At 37.2% G+C, this 24794-nt stretch overlaps 1 protein-coding gene across 3 annotated transcripts in view; it reads left to right on the forward strand.

Annotated features, from left to right (window-relative positions):
• PRTG (protogenin) overlaps positions 1-24794 on the forward strand; it is a 141415-nt gene that overhangs the window by 43231 nt on the left and 73390 nt on the right. For all 3 annotated transcript variants that reach the window (XM_023255324.2, XM_023255323.2, XM_045059281.1), the window contains exons 3-8: positions 18461-18605; positions 19602-19735; positions 21475-21612; positions 21864-22022; positions 22618-22777; positions 23585-23832. In XM_023255324.2, the coding sequence (XP_023111092.1) occupies positions 18461-18605; positions 19602-19735; positions 21475-21612; positions 21864-22022; positions 22618-22777; positions 23585-23832 (984 nt within the window). The remainder of the gene's footprint in view (positions 1-18460; positions 18606-19601; positions 19736-21474; positions 21613-21863; positions 22023-22617; positions 22778-23584; positions 23833-24794) is intronic.

Genomic DNA, 24794 nt, shown 5'->3' on the forward strand with positions numbered 1-24794 from the left:
GCACATTACTATCACAGCTAACTATGAGTTAATTTCATATCAGTAGATATTTCATGATGGGCAGTTATATCTAAAGCACTGTGACTTTTAGGTCCATTGAAATTACTGCTAATTCCTGGCTCTTGAGCTCCTTACATATTTAGGAGACAGATGCCAAGTTAATGAAGTTAATGATACTTGTCCCTTTGCTGAGAGTTTGCATTGGAAGGAGTGCCAGAAAGTGGAAAAGTAGGGGAAACCTACCAAAAGGAGCCCTCTGTTTAACAACTAAGCCTCAGTCTTAGTAAGCTTGCCATTGAAAAATATGGATGGCTTAGAACATATCATTGAGGATTAAGATCATCCATGTTGGGTCTTTTTTTATGGCTATGATAGCTATAGCTAGACCAGCAATCTCTGTTAGCTCCAGGAATGCTATGTTTTCAAGTTTGAAGATGGATCAGAGCACACTGCACTATGGCTCTGGGAAGGTCCTTTAGGAGTGGAAGGAATGGCAGTGATGGCTGAGAAGAACACTACTATGTTTATTCTTTTTAAAAAATAAGCTTTATTGATATTCAATTCACCCACTTAAAGTATATGATGAAAAAAATATTTTGTATATTTACTTGGGCAGCCATCACCACAATCTAATTATGGCACATGTTCAGATTCCCTACAAGAAACCTGAGTAGCCGTAAACAGTCATGCCCATGGACTCCCATCTCTGCCACACCCAGCTCTTGGCAGCTGGGTTCATTCTTTGCAGTCCAGCACCCAGCCTGGGGGTCAGAGTCGATGAATGAGTGGGGAAGAACACTACCATTTTGAGTATGAGGACACCGAGAGCTGAAGAGAGCTTACTTTTGACAGATCATACAGATCATTTATAATAGAGCTTGGGAAGAATACAGGTCCCTGACCTCAGTCCAGTCCTGTTTCTCAATTTGCTCTGCTTTTTGCCCCATAGCTAAGGTCCATACATACCCCAGCTCAGGAGCCCTGGTGTGGGGCATATAAGACACTCATGACTGCAATCTTATTCCCTCCTCAAAAGAACCTGTGAGGTAGATGGCCCTACTTCAAGGGATTCTGATATATGCATGTTAAAGGCAGTGGGTAAGTGAGCCAAGACCAGAACTTAGTGCTCCTGACTCCAGGATCTCTCTTTGTGTCACAGCTATCTCTGTGTCAGAGATTTGGCTTCTGCTGCTGGAATAATAGTGTCATGGAAGGGACCTTTGAGACTAAGAAAATCATTCAGCCTTCCAACTAGTTTGGAATCTTTTACCGTATTCTTTTTTGCCCCATATTCTTGAAAGTTGAACAACAAGAAGCAACTTTTACATAGGTTTTTATTACTAAAAAAGGTTTATTACACATTTATAGCAACTACCTACATATGCATTCATTTATTCAGTCAACCAATAAATAAAATTCCATGCCTCAGTCTTGCTTCTCTCCTAAAGCAATTAACCTTTGCGGTAACTAAAAACTTTGAGTTCTCATTGAGCTGATCTTGTTTTTCAAAGAAATAAAATGTCTTTGATTAATTTTTTGCTTTTTTCAGTCATATGGTCTCACATCTTTATTTTTTTTTTAATTTTTTTTTTCAACGTTTATTTATCTTTGGGACAGAGAGAGACAGAGCATGAACGGGGGAGGGGCAGAGAGAGAGGGAGACACAGAATGGGAAACAGGCTCCAGGCTCCGAGCCATCAGCCCAGAGAGCCTGACGCGGGGCTCGAACCCACGGACCGCGAGATCGTGACCTGGCTGAAGTCGGACGCTTAACCGACTGCGCCACCCAGGCGCCCCTGGTCTCACATCTTTAAAAAAAATTTTTAATGTTTATTTATTTTTGAGAGAGAGAGACAGAGCATGAGTGAGGAGGGGCAGAGAGAGAGGAGACACAGAATCTGAAGCAGGCTTCAGGCTCTGAGCTGTCAGCACAGAGCCTAATGTGGGGCTCAAACTCACAAACTGTGAGATCATGACCTGAGCCTAAGTTGGATGCTTAACCAACCGAGCCACCCAGGCACCCCTGGTCTCATATCTTTTAATTCACTCTGTCTACATCAACATCAGCCAATGCTCAATAAGCCCAGCATTGTTGTCAAGTCCTAACTCTTAGATGCCTGCAAAAAAAGAGCTTTGGTTCACCTGTTCATATTTTATTAAGAATAAAAGAAGTTGTAAGAGTGGATTCCAGCCCTCTACTTGAGCAGTCATGAGACAGTTGTCAATACAGTTTTGTATCTTTTTTTCTCTTAGCATATCACAAACTTTTCCCCAGGTAATAACATAGTCATTTTAAGGGCTGAGTTCCATTAATTGAAGATATAATAGCATCCTTAGGCATTTTTGTTCTTTGTTACACATTAACTTTTTTTGATATTGTACTGTCAATAGCAGTGTATTATGAGAATGTTTGTTAATTTGCACTGTTGGAACATTTGCTACTAAGTTCTGGTCATACTGGTTCCATTTTCCAAATGTCTCTTGACTCTGTCCCTGTGTTTCCATCTCCAGTCATGGAAACTGGAGTTTCCAGTTCAGGCCACAGTTATTTTACCAAAATGCCTGCCAGAGACACAGGAATATGGAAATTTGGGAAGAGAAAGTGAGAGAGAGGGACAGAAGGAGGAGAGCGGGAAGAAACTGAAGAGCAAGGGGACTATGCTAGTGCCTGGACAACACAAAGTCAACAATTAGAGTTCTTTCTCTAAGATGAAAATTGATCCCCATGTATCAGATATGTACAGATATGCCCGGCATCTCTATGGGGACACACTAGGCATTACAGTATGAGTAAATGGTAGTAAAAGCAGGATCTTGAATTATGAAAAGTTAAAAAGGGTCTGTGGGAGAGGTAAATTTTCAGTCAGCTCCAGTTTAGTTCAGTTTTTGTGCTCAGGATCCTGGGAGAGTCAGCAGCCTCTTCTTTCTTTTGTTGAGTATCCTCCTCAAGTGAGGCTTATGGTTTCTTTCTCCAGGTGTTTTCCGGTCAGGCCTAGTGCATAAACTATATTCGCTGTGCCCCATTCCAGCTTACTGTCATAACCCCAAATGGTGGGCATGCCTGTGTTCTCTACCCCTTATAATCTTGTTAAAACTTTCAGAAGTTTTGGGACGCTTGGGTGGCTCTGTCGGTTGAGTGTCTGACTTCGGCTCAGGTCATGATCTCACGGTTTGTGAGTTTGAGCCCCATATCAAGCTCTGTGCTGACAGCTCAAAGCCTGGAGCCTGCTGCAGATTCTGTATCTCCTTCTGTCTCTGCCCCTCCCCTACTTGTACTCTGTCTCTCAAAAATAAATAAATGTAAAAAAAAAAAAAATTAACAACACTTTCAGAAGTTTTAGCCAGCAGCCCAAATGCATCTCCCTCTCCCTTTTCACCTTCTCCTTTATGTGCACAGATTCAGGGGTCCTGATGGCTTGCCTAATTTGAGTCAGGTGGCCATGAATTCTGACACACTCCTAACCTAAACTGGTCAGTTGTTTTTAAACTAAATCTTTGAGCACCATGAGCACTACTACTGCTACTACTCTTAAGAGAAATTTCATTCCCAAGGAGGCTCCTGAGCCTTGCATATAAATACAGTTGACCCTTGAACAATATGAATGTGAACTGTGTGGGTCCGTTTATACAGGGATTTTTCAATAAATACAGTGTAATACTGTAAATGTATTTTCTCTTACAGTTTTCTTAACACATTCTCTCTAGCTTTGTTGTAAGAACACAGTGTATGATATATATAACATACAAAATATATGTTAATTGACTATGTAATCTGTAAGGCTTCTAGTCAGCAGTTGGCTATTAGTAGTTTGTAGTAGTTAAGTAAGGAAGTTAAAAGTTAAAAGTTAAAAGTAAGGAAGTTAAAAGTACATTTTTTAGTGTACCTGGGGACTCAGTGCCCCTGAAACCTCTGTTGTTCAAGGGTCGACTCTATACCTATGGTTGTTCTCCCTCTCTCTTCTTCATCCCCACCCCGTACCATGCCACCCCACCCAGCAGAAGTGAAGAATTAGGTGGATGGAGTAATTCCAGAAGAATGACAGTGACAGAAAAGAAATGTATTGCATGTTGGCTTGACTTGAGTTCTCTACTACTTTTTAGAATGGGAAGATATATTTATAGTCAGGAAGAAACTAGTAATGAGGGAGTAATGCAAGAAAATGGGAATAATAAATGGAATAGGGGCCCAGAGATGATCATCAGGGTCAGGTCATCTTGGCACAGATTGAAATGGTTACTTGTTCCTCAGAACCAGGAGTGAAGGGAGAAAAACAAGGTGAAGAGGGAGGGATTTTTAGGTGATAAGGAAGAAAATTTTTGTCCAATAAAATAGTAGAAATAGCTAAAGACATTGAGTGTCTTTAATGTTATGGGCACTATGCTGAGTGTTCTACATGCATTACCTTATGTAATCCATAAAAATGCTTTTAAGAACCCTCTTTTACATAACCACATTTTTAAAAGATTTTTTTAAAGTAATCTCCACACTCAATGCCTCAAACTTATGACCCCCAGATCAAGAGTTGCATGATCTACTGACTGAGTCAGCCAGGTGCCCCAACATAACCACATATGTTTAGGAAGAGTAATTTGCTCAGGGTTATACAGTAGGGAAGGCTATAGCAAAAATTACCTTAATCTTCTCAGGGAGCTAAGATAGTGTTCTGTTGTAAATAGGAGAGAGATGGTGACACGGTTCATTGAGTTCAGTCAGGAAATCTTTATTGACTGCCTGTTGTATGCAGGGCACTGTTCTGGCCCCTAGCAACATACAGACCTACAAGACATGTTGTCTGAACTTAAGTTTATATAGCCTAGGGTTTAAGTGGTTGGGGACCTGAATAAATTGGAAAGTTAGAGAATTCCTAAAACCAGTTATTGATAAGAAAACTGTTGAGTGGCCCATCTGACAGAAAGGAACTTGAAGAGCTTTGAGGCACTCGTTCCAGGCAAAAACTTGAATCTGGAAAGAGTCAAATCTGGTGTTTGGCAAGACAAAATTGATAAAATATAAAAGAAACAAAGAGTTCACAGGTGTTACTAAAGGTGTCTTTTAACATGGATACAGTAGGAATATACTGGAAAATAATCCATTCTGGGAACTTTACAGGGGGGTCTCTTTCTGAAAGTCCTTGCATTCCACCCTTGTTATAAAGTTTCTAGCCTTTATTTTGTTTGTATTTATTTTGACACTTATTTTGGCTAAACATTTCCTTTGAAAAGCAAAGATAAACCTCTTAGCAGCTAGCTCTCAGAATTGCTGCAGATTCTATCAGGATACTAAATTGACTAGAAGTCAGGTAATAAAACATTTATAGAATAGCTATTTTATACTCAGTACAGCTGAAAAAAAGAGGTTGACACCCAAGACATAGAATGAGTGCATCTGGAGATGCCTGAGTGGCTCAGTCAATTAAGCATCTGACTCCTGATTTAGCATCTGACTCCTGATCTGACTCCTGTCATGATCTCACAGTTCATGAGTTCAAGCCCTGTGTCAGGCTCTGAGCTGACAGCGTGGAGCCTGCTTGGGATTCTGTCTCTCCCTCTCTCTCTCTGCCCCTGTGTGGCTCATGTGTGCACTTTCTCTCTCTTTCAAAATAAATAAAAAAACATTTTTAAAAAATGAATGAGTGCATCTGTCTTGCATTATATTATTTTTATTAAAATCAATTTTTTCCTATAAAAACACTTCCTAAAAAGTACAAGTAGTCTCTTACGTAGTCTTTTTTTTTAATTTTTTTTTAATGTTTATTTATTTTTGAGAGAGAGACAGAGCATGAGTGGAGGGGCAGAGAGAGAGAGAGGGAGACACAGAATCCCAAGCAGGCTCCAGACTCTGAGCTGTCAGCACAGAGCCCAATGTGGGGCTGGTACCCATGACCCATGAGATCGTGACCTGAGCTTAAGTCGGGCACTTAACCGACTGAGCCACCCAGGCGCCCCAGTCTCTTGCCTAGTCTTAAGGATACAATAAATTTTCAACTTCTGTTTGAAACTTGTACCTTGGTTGGTTTTTGCCTCAGTAGGTAAAGCATTAGTTACCCTGATACTTTGATTAAACAATGGATCAGGTCTCTAGGTTTACATCCTGTTCAATTGCAGGTCAGTCTTCAGGTTTGAAGACTCAAAATGAATTGAACCGAATGAAATAAGAAGTTACAACTATGTTTTGATTAGTAAAGTCTGGAATAGACAAATGCATGGTTTGAAAGCCAGTGTCATAGAAATAAACTTTAATCTGTATACACTCCATGATGGACTTGGAAATTGTGCACGTTTGAGAGTCTGAGAGGGGAATCTCCCAGTATTCTTCATGAGCATAAAAATGTCCCTAGAGCTACTGATTGGTGACTTAGACCCATGAAGACAGTATAGGGGCACTGGAACGTGACTACTGGCCATGTTTCCCGGCCATTCAGGACTCCCCAAGGAGGGGGTGTGGCAGTAGCAACTGGTGCAGTCCTTGACTGTCTGAGGCCTCAGAACCCTGGCTGATCCACAGTGTTAGGACCACTGGTATAAACCCTGCAGCAAGATTCTGACTGACTGAAATGTTTTCTTTTAGTAAAAGAATATTTTAAATGGGATTTACAGAAGAAAGTGATGGTTTTTGTTTTAAATTAGAGAATAGTTTATGAATTTATTAAAAAAAATTTTTTTTAATGTTTTTATTTGTTTTTGAGAGAGAGAGAGACATAGTATGAGTGGGGTAGGGGCAGAGAGAGAGACACACACACACACAGAATCCGAAGCAGGCTCCAGGCTCTGAGCTGTCAGAATAGAACCCGACGCATTGAACTCGTGAACCGAGAGATCATGTCCTGAGCGGAAGTGAGACGCTTAACTGACTGAGCCACCCAGGTGCCCCTCTGTGAACTTATTTTAAATTGCTGTATGGCTGGGGTGCCTGGGTTGCTCAGTTGAGTGACTAATTCTTGATTTCAGCTCAGGTCATAATCCCAGGGTTGTGGGATTGAGCCCCATGTCTGGCTCCACACTGAGCATGGAGCCTGCCTAAGATTCTCCCTCTCCCTTCCCCTCCCTCCTTCACCCTTCCTCTTCCTCTTCCTCTTCCTCTTCCTCTTCCTCTTCCTCTCCCTCTCCCTCTCCCTCTCCCTCTCCCTCTCCCTCTCCCTCTCCCTCTCCCTCTCCCTCTCCCCTTCCCCTTCCCCTTCCCCTTCCCCTTCCCCTTCCCCTTCCCCGTACCCCTCCCTCCCTAAGCCCCTGCCCCTCCTTCTCTTAAAAAAAATACTGTTTATCATTTCAAGACTGTATTTTCATAATTTTTGGATGGTTTTAAAATCAACTTGTGTTAAATATTTTATTCATTGCAACCTTCTAGAAACATGAATGGCACACTAATTTAATATTGTAGTCCTACATTTCCAATGTAGAAACGTCTGTATGTTCCTTTCTGTTCAAATAAAGATTTGAAGAACTTGTCCTTTTAGCGTCTTTGATCCTTTTTTTTTTCTGACTATAAATCATAGAAGCAAATGATTAAGTAGACAGGTGGAGAGGAGGAAGTCACAAATAAAATAGGCACTTACATTTATTGTGTTTGCAAGATTGTTTTTGAGGATGGCGCATGTTTCTTGAGACCGCATTTCTTACCTATTTTATAGAGCTCTGGCCTCTTAACAGCACTGCTTTAATGACTTCTTGTGGGGCTCTTGGTTTATGTTAGCACTGGCTGTGGAGGGAAGAAAGAGGTCAGGTTTCACAAGGAAGCTGTAGACTTGTAAAATCATACCTAACTGGCAGAAACAAAGTCCATATCAAGGCGAAAGCTGAGATTTGCATAAGAACATTAAAGAAGTGCAAAATGCTTTGACAATGCTGAAAATAGTTTGTGAACTAAAGTTTTAGGGGGATCTAGCATTCATTTAAAGGACATTTATTTACTCAATTAAAACCCCCCCTTTAAAAAAAGCAAAATAAAAACTGGAAAACAAAGTTTAAAACTGTCATGATAGAGATGATTCATATGCTAAAGTTTCTAAGTTTTCATGTAAAATTCTATGCAACTTGTATTTTATTGAAAAGGAGCCATTTTCAGATGTTCTTTTTCTTGTAATTCTCAGGTTGAGGGCCCTGGTTGGGGAGAGAATTGAGCATCCATAGATCGTAGGTGATACCTGCCCAAAGAAAGGGAAATTCAAAGTACTAAAAAGAAGGCAGATAAAAATTAAAGATGAGAGATTTTATCAAGTAGTGGAGCAACAGTAGAAAATTTATGCAAACTCTTCATTTCATGCCCCATGTAGGCATATAAAATTTATTTTAAAATATTACTTTTTCTTAGCTATGTGTCTTGTAGGAAAAATATAAGCACAAAAAAATCATCTTACATAATTCTACCACTACAGATCTGAATCTGAATTACTATAGATTATCTTCTTGTAATCTATCCCCTATTATTTCATCATTGAAATATTTATGTGTGCACATGAAAAAATGGGAAGATTATTTGTTTTTCCTCATTTTATTTTCCTTTACATAAAGCCTACGTAGTCTGGCTGAGTAGAAAAGAACAGAAGAATTTTATTTATTTATTTATTTATTTATTTATTTATTTATTTATTTATTTATTTATTTTTAAATGTTTATTTCTTGAGAGAGAGAGAGAGAGAGAGAGTGTGAGCGGGGGGAGGGGCAGAGAGAGAGAGAGAGAGAGAGAGAGAGAGGGAGGGAGGGAGGGAGACACAGAATCCGAAGCAGGCTCCAGGCTCTGGGCTGTCAGCACAGAGCCCAATGCGGGGCTGGAACTCACAAGCTGTGAGACCATGACCTGAGCCAAAGTCGAATGCTCAACTGACCGAGGGACCCAGGCGCCCCAAGAACAGAAGAATTTTAAATCTTAGAATACTTCTGCCTCTGTTAGGACTTTAACGTTTATTTTTATTGTATAAGGTCACTGACATCTTTTGTTTGCCTTCCTTGAAGTCATCGTCCTGAAAGTAAAAGCAGTGTATTCATAGCAGGACATCCTACTGTGCCCACCTCCAGCACCACTATTGGGATTTACTAGGTACCAAGCAGTGCCTGAACACATGTTCATGTTGTTCTCTGTGCATATATGTACACACATATATATGTGCATATAATTTAATATTTTTATAATATTCTCATAAGATACTATCTGCATCTTACTGAGGGATACTGAAGCTTGAGGTTGAGTAACTTCTCAAGGGCACGCAGCACATGAACATGAGATCAAGGCTATGACTTTAACCCAGAGCTATAGATTTCAATATGGGCACCCTTACCTGCAAGGCTGTACTGTGGTACTACCACCCTCTATCTGCCTAAATTATGCCCTGTAATGTACTGGAATTTATTCCTGATTTTCTGTAAACCAGCTAAGGCTAAGCTTCTGCCTTAGTCTTCATATCCTCTACTTTGGTTTTCTAATGCCTTAACTTCTATCATCAAGAAATGAGAATAAGTTAAATTGGAAGAGCAGTAAACATTGTGCTTCCTAGGCTCATCCCAACAGAGCTTCAGAAGTCAGAAATTCTTTCCTCTGCTAATTTTACATTTTATATGTTGCTTTTTTTATAGGCTGCTGTTTTAAAAACTCAAAGATGTTTTTCTTCAAACATTAATGACAGCCTGACATCTGAACCATTAATTAAAAAATTAGGCTGTATAGGGGCTCTTGGGTGGCTCAGTCGGTGAAGCGTACGATTTCGGCTCAGGTCATGATCTCACAGTTTGTGAGTTCGAGCCCCGCATCAGGCTCTGTGCTAACAGCCCGGAGCCTGGAGCCTGTTTCAGATTCTGTGTCGTCTTCTCTCTCTGCCCCTTCCTTGTTCGTGCTCTATCTCTCTCTGTCTCTCAAAAATAAATAAGCATTTAAAAAATTAAAAAGAAATCAGGATGGATAGATACTTGAGAGTTTATATTAATCCCTGGCCTAATTTTATAGTTTCCTAGACTTCCTTAATATGTCTGTTTTTTTCTCATTTTGAGGAAATGAGAGTCTATAATGGTGATTCACCAGTCTGTCTGAGCTCCTCTTCTGTGTTCCCTGTTCAGACACCATACTGTATACCCCAGCCTTCCAAGTACATAGGCCAGAAACCTCAACCATTTGTATCTTTCCCTCTTTTTCCCCTGAACACCTTATGGCCAAATCATTTGTTTGGTGTACATCATCATCTCTTATGTGTGCCCTCCTTTCCATTCCACAGTCTCTTGCATCATTCAGAACCATAGCTGGTCTCCTGTCTACTATTCTAATAGTAGTCTCCAGGTACTTGGCTTTCTGATGATCAAACATATGTGAGCTTAGAAGTAGGACAATAATGATACAGGAATCACTAACATTCCCATTAGGTAAACTTTTTTAAATAGATTTTTTTAAATATTTTTGAGAGACACAGTGCCAGCTGGGAAGGGGCAGAGAGAGAAGGGGACAGAGGATCTGAAACAGTCTTTGCACTGACCCTGAACAGGCTGTGGGCCTTCCCACCGATGTGGCGCTCTAACTCATGAACCATGAGATCATGACCTGAGCCAAAGTCAGATGCTCAACCGAATGAGCCATCCAGGCTCCCTTTAAATAGATTTTTAAAAAATATATTTTATTCCTAAATAAATATTAGACTGAATTAGTGTGATTCGATTTACATGCATTCCTGTCTCTCTTATCCTAATGAGTTCCTAGAAACAGGAACTCCTGTTCAAGATCAGAGCCATAGCTTCAGAATCCTAGTATACAGGAGTTACTCTGTTTTGGAAATTTAGGATTTTAACACATACTCTTATCGAACTAGAAAGTCCATGCATATTAACTTATACCAGAGCAGCAGAACTGCTTGGATACAGAACCAGTGTTTTTTATATTCAACAAAAATCTTGAGGATTTCAAACTTGTACTCATAAGAGAATTCACATAAGGGTCTATGGAGGTTACCTGGATTTAGATCTGAGTCTCACTAGTTAATAGCTGCAGAACCTTGAGTAAGTTGCTTAATCTCCCTGTGCTTCAGTTTGTTCGACTAAAATTTGGGATAATAATAGTTATGGGGTTTGTTTATTTATTTATTTATTTATTTATTTATTTATTTATTTATTTATTTTCAATATATGAAATTTATTGTCAAATTGGTTTCCATACAGCACCCAGTGCTCATCCCAAAAGGTGCCCTCCTCAATACCCATCACCCACCCTCCTCTCCCTCCCACCCCCCATCAACCCTCAGTTTGTTCTCAGTTTTTAAGAGTCTCTTATGCTTTGGCTCTCTCCCACTCTAACCTCTTTTTTTTTTCCTTCCTAGTTATGGGGTTTAAATAAATTGGAATATATAATGTACTTAAAGCATTACCTGGCATTAAAATGTTAAGCTATTGTTATTTTTATCCTTATTATAATCTGTTATGTGCTTTCATAATTCTTGGTACTTTTCCATGAAGGCATTTCTCACAATTTGAAGTTATATACTTGCATAGTAATTTTGTTAAATGCCTTACTGCATCGCTAGATAAAGATCCCTGAGGGTCGTACCTCTGTTGGTTTTGTTTATTATTGGATCATCAGCACCTAGAATATTCTAGACACTGAATAAATATTTGTTGAATGAATGAATGAATTTATAAGAGATTTCTAGCCTGAAATTTTTCTAAAATAAGTATAATTAATATACTATACACTGAATAAATATTTGTTGAATGAATGAAAAACTTAGAATAGATTACTAGCCTAAAATTTTTCTAAAATAAGTGTAAGTAAAATCCTTTCCTGGACTGGGGAGACAGCTAATATGGCCCATTATTTTATGTATAATTGCATGACTCAAAGCCTACCAGCATGAGTTAACTACAAGCTAAATGAATGGTGTGATTGTTCAGATAATGAGATTGATATTATATGACTTGTGGAAATTAACCACTTTGTGTCATAGTTATAATGTGTATCTAATAGAGATATAATGTGTATCTAATAGAGATATTCAGATATTCATAACTACTTAAGAATGACTATTTAAATACTGTTGCCTGCTTACCATATAAACAGTTGGTTTGGGGTAATTGGTGCCAAGCTAACTTTTCTTTTTAATGTTTATTTTTTTGAGAGAGAGAGAGAGGGAGGGGCAGAAAAAGAGGGGGACAGAGGATCCAAAGCAGGCTCTGTGCTGATAGCAGCAAGCCAGATGTGGGGAACCGTGAGATCATGACCTGAGCTCAACCGACTGAGCTACCCAGATGCCCCAAACTACTTTTTTTTTTTTTTTTTTTGCAAAAGAGAGCCATTGAGTCTGTTTATTGAGAATGTGCTCAGCCAAAAAGAATTAAAAATATGCAGTTGGCATAAAGAAAGCTGTTTATTCCTTTTAATGTAGCAAGGATATATACATTCAATTTTTCTAATAATTAGGCTAAGCAGTTTAAAGACTTAGAAGGAGGGGTTTCTAAGGCACAGTGCTTTTTGACAACATTTAAAACTGGAATCACATTTTTTATGAGATTATTCTTTTTTTGGTTTTAGCAGTATTGGGTTGACCTATCGAAGCCTTTCAAATTAATAGATGGAAGCTGCTTGTGAGCCCAGTGTGGCCACATCAAACAATTGTGTACATCTAGAGGATGTTTTTGAAGCAGGGAAGAGGAAAAATGGGAGTAAGGAAACCAGATAAGAGATTTTTATAGTGGTTCCAGTGAGAGACATTGGGAGAAGAACACAGGAGTGGATTTGACATGTGTTTAGGAATTAAGATCAGTGGGAAAAAGTGAATGAAAATGCAGAACAAGGAGTTAGTAGTGTCTAGCTCAGGTGAGTATCTGGATACTGGTGTGACCGACGGAGGTAGAGATGAAGGCTTGGAGGAAAGATGATGATTTCATTTTGAACTTGATGATTAGTGCCTTTTATAAATTATAAGCAAAGATGCCTAGTAGCGATTGAAGCCATGAATATGAAGCTCTGGGATGGTGATCCAAGATGGAGATGTATTTGGGGGAATTCACAGCAAGAGATGGATGTCACTGAAAACTGAATGTGGATGAGATCACCCAAGGAGAATCTGGAGAGAAAAAAGGACAGAGAATCTCTGGAGGGAAGGGCAGAGAAGGGAGCACCCTTGAAAAAGGAGACTGGAAGGAGGAATCTGAGAAATAAAGACATAAGAAAATGTGTTAGAGGGGCGCCTAGGTGGCTCAGTAGGTTGAGTGTCTGACTCTTGATTTCAGCTCAGGTTGTGATCTCATAGTTTTGTGAGTTCGAGCCCGCGTCAGGCTCTGTGCTGACAGTGCGGAGCCTGCTTGCGATTCTCCCTCTCTGCCCCTCCCCTGCTTGTGCTCTCTCAAAAAAATAAACTGAAAAAAAAGTAAGTGTGTAAGAAATAAGTTTGCAATGTCCTAGACACTGTTTCAGTAAAATAATACAGAAGACAGATTTTAGATGTTTGAGGAATAAAGTCAGAGAGGAAGAAGGGGAGGTAACGAGAATAAACTACTCTTTAGAAAAGTTTTGATCCCTTGGGGAAGAGAGTGGATAGCTGCCAGAGGGATACATGCCATAAAGAGAGATCTGGAGTTTTGTTTTTTGTGTTTTGAGGTTTTGAAAAACTTAATCACTTTTATAGGCTTGATGGAAGGATCCAGGAGAAGAATTTGAATATGCAGGGGAGAGAGAGAGAGAGAGAAGGCAGATACATCAGGTTCCCAGAGGTGAGGGAAGAAAATGGAGTTGATGCCCAGAGGGAGGAATTACAAACAGAAGAATGGCAATTTATTTTTGTATCACAAATGCCTTTTTCTTTAGTCTCAGAGATACTGATGAGACTTGGTCTTCATTGGGAAAAATCATTTTGCCAGCACGTTGAATTTTCAAAAGGGACCAGAAAGTTAGAAATGTTAAAATATAAAGGTGTCTATCTAGGGGGATTTAAAAAAATTTTATGCTTGCTTGAGGCCTTACCTAAGAACCAGAGTGAGCTCATTCAGTTAGGTGTCTGCCTCTTGATTTTTCAGCTCAGGTCTTAATCTCCTGGTTCATGAGTGGGACCCCCGAGTTGGGCTCTGCCCTGGTAGCACAGAGGCTGTTGGGATTCTCTCTCTCTCTCTGCCCCTCCCCCTCTCTCTTTCTGTCTTTCTCAGAATAAATGAATAAACTTAAAAAAAAAAATACCCTTACTTGATGGGTATGTTAACTTAGCTTCTTGTGGTCATCATTTCCCAGTATATATGTATATTGAATAATCACGTTGTACAAAATGTTGTATGTCAGTGTCAATGCAACAAAGCTGTGGAGGAAAGTAGATTAGTGGTTCCCTAGGGCTGGAGGAGGGAGGGAGTGGGTAGATTAGGGAGTGATAAGTAAAGGATAATGAGATTCCACTTCGGGATGATGAAAATATTCTAAAATTGATTATGAGGATGGTTGCAGACTGTGAATGTACTAAAAACCATTGAATTGTACTCTTTAAAGTGAGTAAATTGAATGGTATGTAAATTACATGCTTTGTGATTATACCTCAATAAAGCTGTTCTTCCACACTTTCCCCAAAAGAAATACCCTTACTGAGTCAAATGATGCATTCATTTAGCTTTTAGGTCTTGGAATTTGCTGACTCCAGAGTTTTAGCATATTTGACCTATAGTGCAAAGTTAGTTCAATTTTCATCATAAAAATCTTAAGGGTTTCAGAGACTAATGCATCTGGGGTAAAAAGCAGGGAGCTACTCAAAAAAAAAAAAAGATTCAGAGGGATTGAATTGTTTGATTGATTAGTTGAGATCTAGGGTAGAAAACAACACTCAAGTGCTTAAGTGGTTGGAGGGAAATACTCAAGGCAAAAGAATGATTATCTTTATTAAACTCAATAACCATAGCATTTATAAAAAGTCTTAAGAGCCTTCACTTATTGGCTTATTTGATCTTCATAGAAATCTTTTAATAGAGGAGGATCAGACTGTTGTCTCTAAAGATAATGCCACTAAAATATTGGACACCATTTGGAATTATAGCAAATAAAAAAATTATAAAAAGTATAATTTGGAAACTTCTTACATTTCTGGTTACTGTGTTTAAAGACCTAATATAATTGGAGAAAAAATATGTATAAGTTTAGTTGAACAAGTATTATTTTAATGCTGAGTCTGCCATTCACTGCTTTAAGGGATCTTTCAAAGAATATGACCCATTGCTAGCCCTTGATGAGTTCCTAGTGTAGAAGGGAAGAAAAATTGTGAACAAGTGGCTATATTACTGTGGGATAAAAGTAACAGCAGAGGTCTGCAGTGTACAGAAGTTGCAGAGAAAATGATTGTAGCAACTCCCCAAAGGATGGGACAAGTGAACTAGGCTATAAATGATGTTAGGATTTCATCAGGTGGACAGAGGGACCTCGGATATTTCAGAGAGAAGGATATGCTCGTAGAGGGCTTAGAGGTGTGAAATATCATGGTATATTCAGAGAATTAGTAGTTCAGTACTCATGGAACAAAACTGTAAGTGATTGAGGCAAGAAATTTTGCAGGGATTAGGATGCCTGGATGCCTGGTTAGGCATCCGACTTCAGTTCAGGTCATGATCTCATGGTCTGTGAGTTCGAGCCCCGCGTCGGGCTCTGTGCTGTCAGTTCAGAGCCTGGAGCCTGCTTCGGATTCTGTGTCTCCCTCTCTCTCTGCCCCTCCCCCACTCATGCTCTGTCTCTCTATCAAAAAATGAATAAACATTAAAAAAATTTTTTAAAGAAATTTTGCAGGGACTAATTAATTCATTAGCCACACAAATCAAATTTGTATTTTTTGACTATCATTCTGGAGGTAATTCTGCTGGTACAAGAGGTACCACCTAAGAGGTGCCTACAGTACTTCCAGGCAGGAGATGATAGGGTCCTGGATCAAAGAGAGGACTTTTAGGGATGGAGAGAAATCAGATAGAGAGATGAGATAAAACATACTGAATCAGGTACTTGATTTTTTTTTTTTTGGAGTAATAGAAGAAGTCAAATAGATAGGGCTGAAGGAACAACTACTTTATGAAGAAAAATTAAGCTGTATTAGATATTTCAGTGTAGAGTGGTAAAGACTGGAAATTAAGATAAATTTCCCACTTTGAAGTATGTAAGTTGAATATACTCTGGATTATGAATTACAACCAGAATTAAAACTCACCCCTTCATACATGAAAAAGGTAAATATGGGATCAGTAAGAGAAATTAATGCTTCATAAATCAGGCATTAAATTTATGGAAACTTAGGTCCTAATTCCCGCTCTGAATGTATTCAACAAAAGTTTAGTTACTTATAGAAAGATAAGCTTCCATTGTTACCGAGAAATTGGGCTATTCTATTGCAAACCTGATAACTTTGAAGATAAATATCTATTTCCTGATTGTTCAGTAGGTGGACCATAGGTCTGATACAGAAAATGTTTGTAAGTAGATTAACATCCTAGAAAGTGATTATAGAGGCGAGTAAAAAGAAAAACTATATTGATATTTAGAGTTTGATGTTCTTGATAGTGGTTCTCAAAAATTTTAGTCTCTTTATGCTCTTAAAACTCATTGAAGACCCCAAAGAACATTTATTTATGTAGGTTATATCTATTGAGACATCTTATTAGATATTAAAACTGTGAAATTTAAGAAATTTCATTAATTTAAAAATGAAAGCACTGATCTATTACATATTAACATCTCACATTTAATGAAACATAACTGTTTTCCAAAGCAGAAAATGTTGAGGGGTTAGCATTGTTTTGCATTTGTGCAAATCTCTTTAATTAATTTGGTAGTAGACAGCTGGATTCTCACACAGATCTCCTTCTGCACTGAGTCTGTTGCAATATCATCCCTTGATATTACATGCAGTTTCTGGAAAACACTGTATACTCCAGAAATAAGAGTACAAGAGACAGATGATGGTGGTCATGAAAATAGTTTTGACTTTTTCAGTTATCCACTGACAATAGCAGTTTCAGAATCATTCTGGGGAAGTAGAAATTTTTTGTTATATACACACATAAAGTATTACTTTACCCCCACTCTGCTTTTTGGAAGTAGATGTTCCTAAGAATATTTTCACCATTATTCACTGGCTTCGTGTTTTACCTCTCAAGTGTTGTGATCTGTTTGCAGATTGATGCAGAATTTGTAGTCTTCCATCACTTTTTACCCTTTCCAATCTAATGAAGGATAAGTCACGTAGAACTTATTCCCTCTGCTTTTCTTCATAACTTCTCACTTTGTTGATAAACTATAAAGGTTTATCTATTTTTTTGAACTGGAGTCTGTGGAGGGGGAGTAAGACCATCATTGAGGCCCTCCCTTTATTTATGCCCTAGAATATAGTAAAGGGAAGGAAAACCACACTGTTACCTGGAGTCTGGACTCTATCAAAGTATAAAACCATGGAGACAGATGACCAGCTTCTGGAGGCTTGCTTAGAATGACAAAGAATTATCTCTAGAAATATCAACACTTAGAGATTTATCTCCACTTGGGAAGAGATATGAGGCTAAAAATAGCCTCTTAAGTCTCTCTACCTTTTATTCATCAAGCACACATACCATTTGCTTTATTTCTCTCCTTTCTCATTCAGCTCCATCGATACCAACCTCATTTGACTCCAAACACACAGTGACCTGTCTGTGTCCAATGAGAACCAAGTTTTGTTTCCATTAAGATATCTGTAGAGCCTCACCATTCTTACAGCCACACCCAATTCTGTCCTTCCTATTTAAGCAGCCTGTTGGTGTTTTGACTTGAGGCTCTCCTTTTTTCACTCTATCCTGTGTAGCAGTGCCTGACTGATTTTCCTCAAACTCTGCTATTATCAGGATTTGTCTTTTGCTCAAAAATTTTCAGTGATGTCTTCATTTGTGCCATGGTATAAATCTTCTTTATCTGTAGTCACCTTCTACTTTTCCATGAACACTTAATCTGAAATACTCTACAGTGGTTAGTCCTGGCTGTTTCCTTACAATCCTGTGAACACAGGCTACACATTTCTTACTTCTGTGCTTGCTTTCATGTTCTTCCTTTTACCTGGAATGTCTTTATTTTCCCCCTCCAATCTGAAATGAGTCTTCAAAACTTAATCTAAAACAAATCCCTACAAATAGTTTTTGCCTGTCTGGTCTGTCTTTTTTGATTTCCCTCTTTTCTGAAATACAGTAGTATTGCAAGTTTGTACCACACAGTTTGGTATGTGATTACATATCATTATTAAGTGTTTGTTTTTGCTGTGGTTATATTTTTTCTCCAGATAGGTTGCAAGTTTCTTGAGAATCTCATCCTGGAAAGACCAGATTCCCTGAGCTAGGCAACTGCCAGTGTTTTTTCCAAAATTATTCCCTAAATTTTCTTTGAGCTCGTTGTGTTGGTCTTATGTCTGGGCAAGAGTTCAAGTCTGATACATAATATCTAGCATGATGTTATTTCCAAGTACTGTACGGTATAATAGTGAATGTACTTACTTTAAATTTGTCAAACTTTGTCTTATAGCTATTTCTGCATTTGAAGTTCAGCCAGTTTCTACTGAGGTCCATGAAGGTGGAGTTGCTAGATTTGCATGCAAGATTTCTTCAAACCCTCCTGCAGTCATAACATGGGAATTCAATCGGACAACCCTACCTGTAACTTTAGACAGGTAAATTCAGCTTTTGTCTTTGGAGATGATACAGGAGTAATGAAGATGTCACGAGACTTGTATGGGGAAAGACCATTACGGAGCTTATTTTCAATAACAGTAGCAATTACCAACTTCTAAAATACATTTCAGACTGAGGCAAAGAATTAGATCATCAGTCTCTGACACATGGAAAATAAGTTCTGTTTTTTGGTTTAGGTCATAATTCACATAACCTATCTTACTGCTTTGTTGCTTTCCTCAAACATCTTTTCCAACCAAAAGACCACTGGTTTATAGCTCAAGGTTTTAGGAAACTAAATTAGACCTTCACTGCTACCAATAGCAATACTACTCTAGGGGTCTCCTATGTATGCCCTGATAGCTGCCCACTTCTGTCTCCACCTTCCACTTCCCTGTCTCCACTACACACACACACACACACACACACACACACACACACACACACACGTATGCACATGTGCACAAGTACTTGTGCTCTGAAGGTAGTTGAGGTTTAAGGATCAAGAACTTAGTAGCAACTTCAAAAAGTTAGATTCCTGTCCTAATGAGTAGCAGTATTCCAAAGCAGATAAAGATCGCTTGCTAAAATGGTAGGGTATTGAGTTGAAAGAAGTTATTCAAGAAAGTTTTTTCTTAAATTTACATTCAGGTGTACCTTGGAGAATGCATGTATATTTATAGGCAAGAAATCAAGATTTGAAAAAATTCTACTAAGCGTTAGACCATCAGTTATATAAGCTATAATGTCAAATGTAACTCTGTGTAAAATTAGACTGATAGATTTCACAGACCACATACCACATAATTATTTATGCTTTTAGAGAACTGTAGTGACCCAAATGAAAACAATAGAATCAAGCTAATATTTTTAAGGGTCTTGAAACTATTGCATCTGGTACTTTAAAAAGGTTGAATATATTAAATCTTAATCATAGAATACATGTTAAGAGATGAATTCTACAAAGAATTTAATCATCTTTCTTCTCATAACAGGATAACAGCCCTACCAACAGGAGTATTGCAGATCTATGATGTTGGCCAAAGGGATGCTGGAAATTATCGTTGTGTTGCTGCTACTGTGGCCCATAGACGTAAAAGTATGGAGGCCTCTCTAACAGTGATTCCAGGTACAGCACAGAAGTTATTTCAGATTTATTGACCCAGCTATTAATTTTCCTTCTCTGGCTGTAATAGTATGCCATAAAGTAGTACTTTAATTTCATTTAGGTTATTGTAGTTTAGTTGGAAATTGTCATTTTTACCCCTATTAGGCACCTCTTCTTTCACAGTAATGCTTGTTTTATGTTATATCAACATCTTTAAGAAAGAATGAATATTTGTTCTGTAAATATTTCACTTTTGTTTTTAAAATGTAAAATGCAAAAAAGATAAAAACAATTATCCATTTCCACCAAAATTGTCCATTGTCAATAAAGATATATTTGTTTCCAGTTTGGCTTTTTTTTGTTGATTTAAGAAAAATTATAATTTGCATTTGTAAAAATAATACATGCATATTATAAAGAGTATTGTCTATAAGAGTACGAATTAAAAAGTTTTACATTAAACAATGTAAAAAAGTACGAAGATAGAAGTTAAAAATATCCCCCCAAAATATCCCCCCAATTCTAGTATCCAGAAATAACCATTGTTAACATTAAATAAACATAATTTTATATATTTTGCCATACATGAACATAGTTAGAAGGGAAACTAGCTGAAGAGATGAATATGAAAAAAAATGTATTTTATTAAAATGGAATTATACGCGGATGCTAGTTTTTTATTTTAAAATAATTTAAGTTTACATGAATATAGTGGAAGAAAATCTGTATGAAAGACATTATTGAACTTCATATGAATGTTAACTTTCCACAGATTCCTAAAAGATACTTGAAGGTTAAAAAAATTCCTTTGGAAGGGGCACCTAGGTAGCTCAGTCGGTTAAGCATCTGACTTTGGCTTAGGTCATGATCTCACTCTTCATGAGTTCAAGCCCTGCATTGGGCTCTGTGCTGACAGTTCAGAGCCTGGAGCCTGCTTCAGATTCTGTGTCTCCCTCTCTCTCTGCCCCTCCCCCACTCACAGTCTGTCCGTCTCTCTCAAAAATAAACATTAAAAACATTTTTTTAAAGATCTCTTTGGAAAACATTAAGAAACTGAAATTATATTTTTAATGCTATGTTTTAATATCACATAGTATCTGTTAGCTACCTGGTATGAAAGATTAAAGACAAAAGCACTCTCATACTTCTCCCCACTGTCACATAAATTCTTAACTAGATTAGCGAAAGGATTAAATGAATGTTTGGACCTGAATTAAAAGTGAATGATCTGGAAACAACCTAAATGTCTATCAGCTGAAGGATGGATAAATAAAATGTGATGTATCTATATGATTAAATCTTACTCTATTATTATTACTCAATAAAAAGAAATTAAATACTAGTACACGTTGCAACATGGATGAATCTTGAAAACATTTTGCTAAGTAAAAAGAAACCAGTCACAAAAAGACCATATAATATATGGTTCCTTTGTTATGAAATGTCTGGAGTAGGCAAATCCAGAGACAGAAAGATTAGTGGTTGCTAGGCTGTGGGGAGAGGAGATTGCTAATGGGTATGGTGTTTCTTTTTGGGGTGATGGAAATGTTCTAAAATTGACTGTGGTAATAGTTCCCAACTCCGAAAATACTAAAAATCATTGAATCAGTTAAAGTGGTGTATTATTTGTTAAGTGAGTGATATCTCAATAAATTTATTTTTTAAAAAGTGAATAACTTAAGAATAGATATTTTAACTTGTTTCACTTGTTATATCTTATTTATAATTTACTTTTATATTGTGCCTTTTCCTCCCCAAAGTTGAAGAGTCTACTTCCTTCTACACACCAACCATTATAGCAGGCCCACAGAACATAACAACGTCTCTTCATCAGACTGTTGTTTTGGAATGCGTGGCCACGGGAAATCCTAAACCAATCATTTCTTGGAGCCGCCTTGGTAAGTTTTCTCAAGGAAAAAAAGACTTTAAACTTTGTTCATGCTAATGAAACTGGTAAAATGTTTATTTTATATACCAAACACATGTTTAGCATTTACGTGACACCTTTTTGGCATTTCAGTGTGTATAGAGAAAAGGTTTTTGTATAGCACATTTTATACTTTTTATGATATGGTTAGATAGTGATCTTTTGATGTAATTTTAGATCATATGTTACATTGGTTTAACTAAAATATTGTCTTGGAAATAGATCATAAGTCCATTGATGTCTTTAACACTCGGGTACTTGGAAATGGTAATCTCATGATATCTGATGTCAGACTGCAACATGCTGGAGTGTACGTTTGTCGGGCCACAACCCCAGGCACACGCAACTTTACTGTTGCTATGGCAACTTTAACTGTATTAGGTATGTCTTTTTTCATTCTGCAATCAGGAGAATCTTGTATTTTAGAAGTTGTTGTTCTATCTCATTGATAGCTTACTTCTTCCTTTCTTGAATTTTGTAGCATTGATATGAAGGTTTATATGAACTATTGTAATCCAATAATGAATTTTAGGAGACATAGCCCTATGTTAAAATGTTAGCTATCATTCTGAAGTCATCATCCTCTTTGCTTGCATACCATTATGTTCCTTCGTGTTTAAGCTTCCCTTTTATCTCTTTCTTACCTACCCACATATCCATTCACCAGCCTAAAATTTTAATCTGTTGATTGTATGCATTTGCAAGTGACTATATATTTGGGCTTAGTTAAGAAGGATTATAGTATACATATTTTTAGTGTGTTTACACAGAGGGTCTCAATAGGGAGAAAGTGTACATCTACATGAGCACTGCTGAGAGACGGCATCTGGATAGATGTATGTAGAGTGTAGATAAGAAGCTGCAAATGTCAAATATTTTCAAGGATGGGATTTGGGCTATTTGCTGTACTCTTCCTTAACCCTTGGTATCATTGGACCACAGAATTTTTTTTCTTTTCTTTTTTCTTTAAAAATAGCTCCTCCTTCATTTGTTGAATGGCCAGAAAGTTTAACAAGGCCTCGAGCTGGCACTGCTCGATTTGTATGTCAAGCAGAAGGAATCCCCTCACCCAAAATGTCATGGTTGAAAAATGGGAGGAAGATACATTCAAATGGTAGAATTAAAATGTACAACAGGTAAGCTATGTCACTTTGCTACTGTTTTAGTTAAGATATAATGGCTTTAGTATTTTTTATGTGAAATGATTGTAATATCAAATATTTAAATTACCTTGGTATTTTAAACTAAAAATAAAATAAATAAGAAATTAAGATGATAACATCAGCATGCCATATATCCTTTTGTACTTTATATGTGGATTATGGAAGTGATAGATTATAATGAAATAAGTGTTGGACAGTTGCTCAGACCTGGGTTCTAGTCTTGGTAAGCCATTAGCTAATAAGTTAATAGCAAGTATATTAACCCTTTGCGGGGGTCTCTTTTCCTTCTCCCCCAAAATGAGAAAATTAGAAGGAAATAACTGAATCTCCAGGAGTTTTTCCACAGCTCAAACTTAATGATTTTAAGAACTTATTTTTTTATTAGTGTAAATATGAATCTTCTAATAACATTGTGATATATTTAACAAAACTTTAAAATTCTGGTTGATTTCAATTTTATGTAACATTGCAATATTATATAAATTAGATGCTATTACAGAATAATATACTTCCTTAATAAAAACCAAATTTTAAAAGAGATTAGTCTATCACCTAAAACAAATGGGGTTTGGATATCACTATTACTTATTTAGGTAGACTCAGAAAATGAGAGTGATTTTAAGCAACTCGTAGGTGTTTTTGGTAGAGTTGATTACAGACTCAGTTTTTTGTTCTTAGTAACTTCTGTCATTTAAAATGAGAGTGAACTTAGCAATGGTTTAACTTTAGTTTTACATCATTCTTAGAATTTTTCATAAAAATATTTTTTCCTTTCCTCAGTAAATTGGTAATTAACCAGATTATTCCTGAAGATGATGCCATTTATCAGTGCATGGCTGAAAACAGCCAAGGATCTATTTTATCTAGAGCCAGACTGACCGTAGTAATGTCGGAAGACAGACCCAGTGCTCCCTACAATGTGCATGCTGAAACCATGTCAAGTTCAGCCATCCTTTTAGCTTGGGAGAGGCCACTTTATAATTCAGACAAAGTCATCGCTTATTCTGTGCACTATATGAAAGCAGAAGGTAAGCAATGTGAGGAGTTTATTTTCAAGTGGAACTGGGCATCAGTAATTTGTTTTCAGTGTGAATGACATCTTACATAATTCAGAAAATACTTTTGAAGTTCTATGGCATTTATCTCTTTTATTAAATAATCACTCTATCACCTGCATATCAATTTTTGCTAATTTTTTTGTTATTGTATACTTTGTGTATGTAAGTATAGTTTAAGGTTTTTATGTCTAGAAATAAGTACTAGCTCTGCCTGCTAAACATTACAGTGGACTAATTAATTTCATTCCAGCCAAGATATAAATTCTTTAACACTTAATATACCAGTTCAAGTATGCAGTTACATAGGAACAATGGTGTAATTGCTTCATAAAATAATATGGTGAATTATGGTCACTATAGCATGTTATTTTTAAGGGGGGAAATAAACATTTTCAAATCCCCATAAGTTGATTTTATATGTTTTGAAATTTGTCTGGAGTCACATAGAAAACTCTGAACAGGACACTGTCTATTGATATGTCCTATATCACATAAAAGTAGCAATCAAATCTGTCTCAAAATATTTAGTCAAAACTATTAACTCTTTTTTTTTTTTTTAATCTTTTTTATCCTACTCTTTTCTTTGGCAAAAAAAGGGAAAGGAAAAGCTACTTACAAATCCTGGAGATTTCTCTACTGATTTCTCATAGAAACCATAAATATTAGTTGTACGTATAGTCTAGCTTTTATGCAATAGACATTAAAAACAAATTCCAACACCCAAAAATGATATGATAAAATTATCCATAGAAACAAGTGGTTTGTTGTTGTTTGTTTTTTGTACTTTGAAGTAGTATTTTGAAAAGGAATATTTTGAATTTAAATCAGGATTTGTGGTAGCCAGAAGAATGAAAGTCTAACTGAGCATGTTGGAGTATGTTAATTCCCTTCTTAGTGATTTAGGAAGGTGAAAGGAATGCTGGTTTTGGTGG

The sequence above is a fragment of the Felis catus genome, chromosome B3 (assembly GCF_018350175.1).
Source record: "Felis catus isolate Fca126 chromosome B3, F.catus_Fca126_mat1.0, whole genome shotgun sequence".
Lineage (NCBI taxonomy): Eukaryota > Metazoa > Chordata > Mammalia > Carnivora > Felidae > Felis > Felis catus.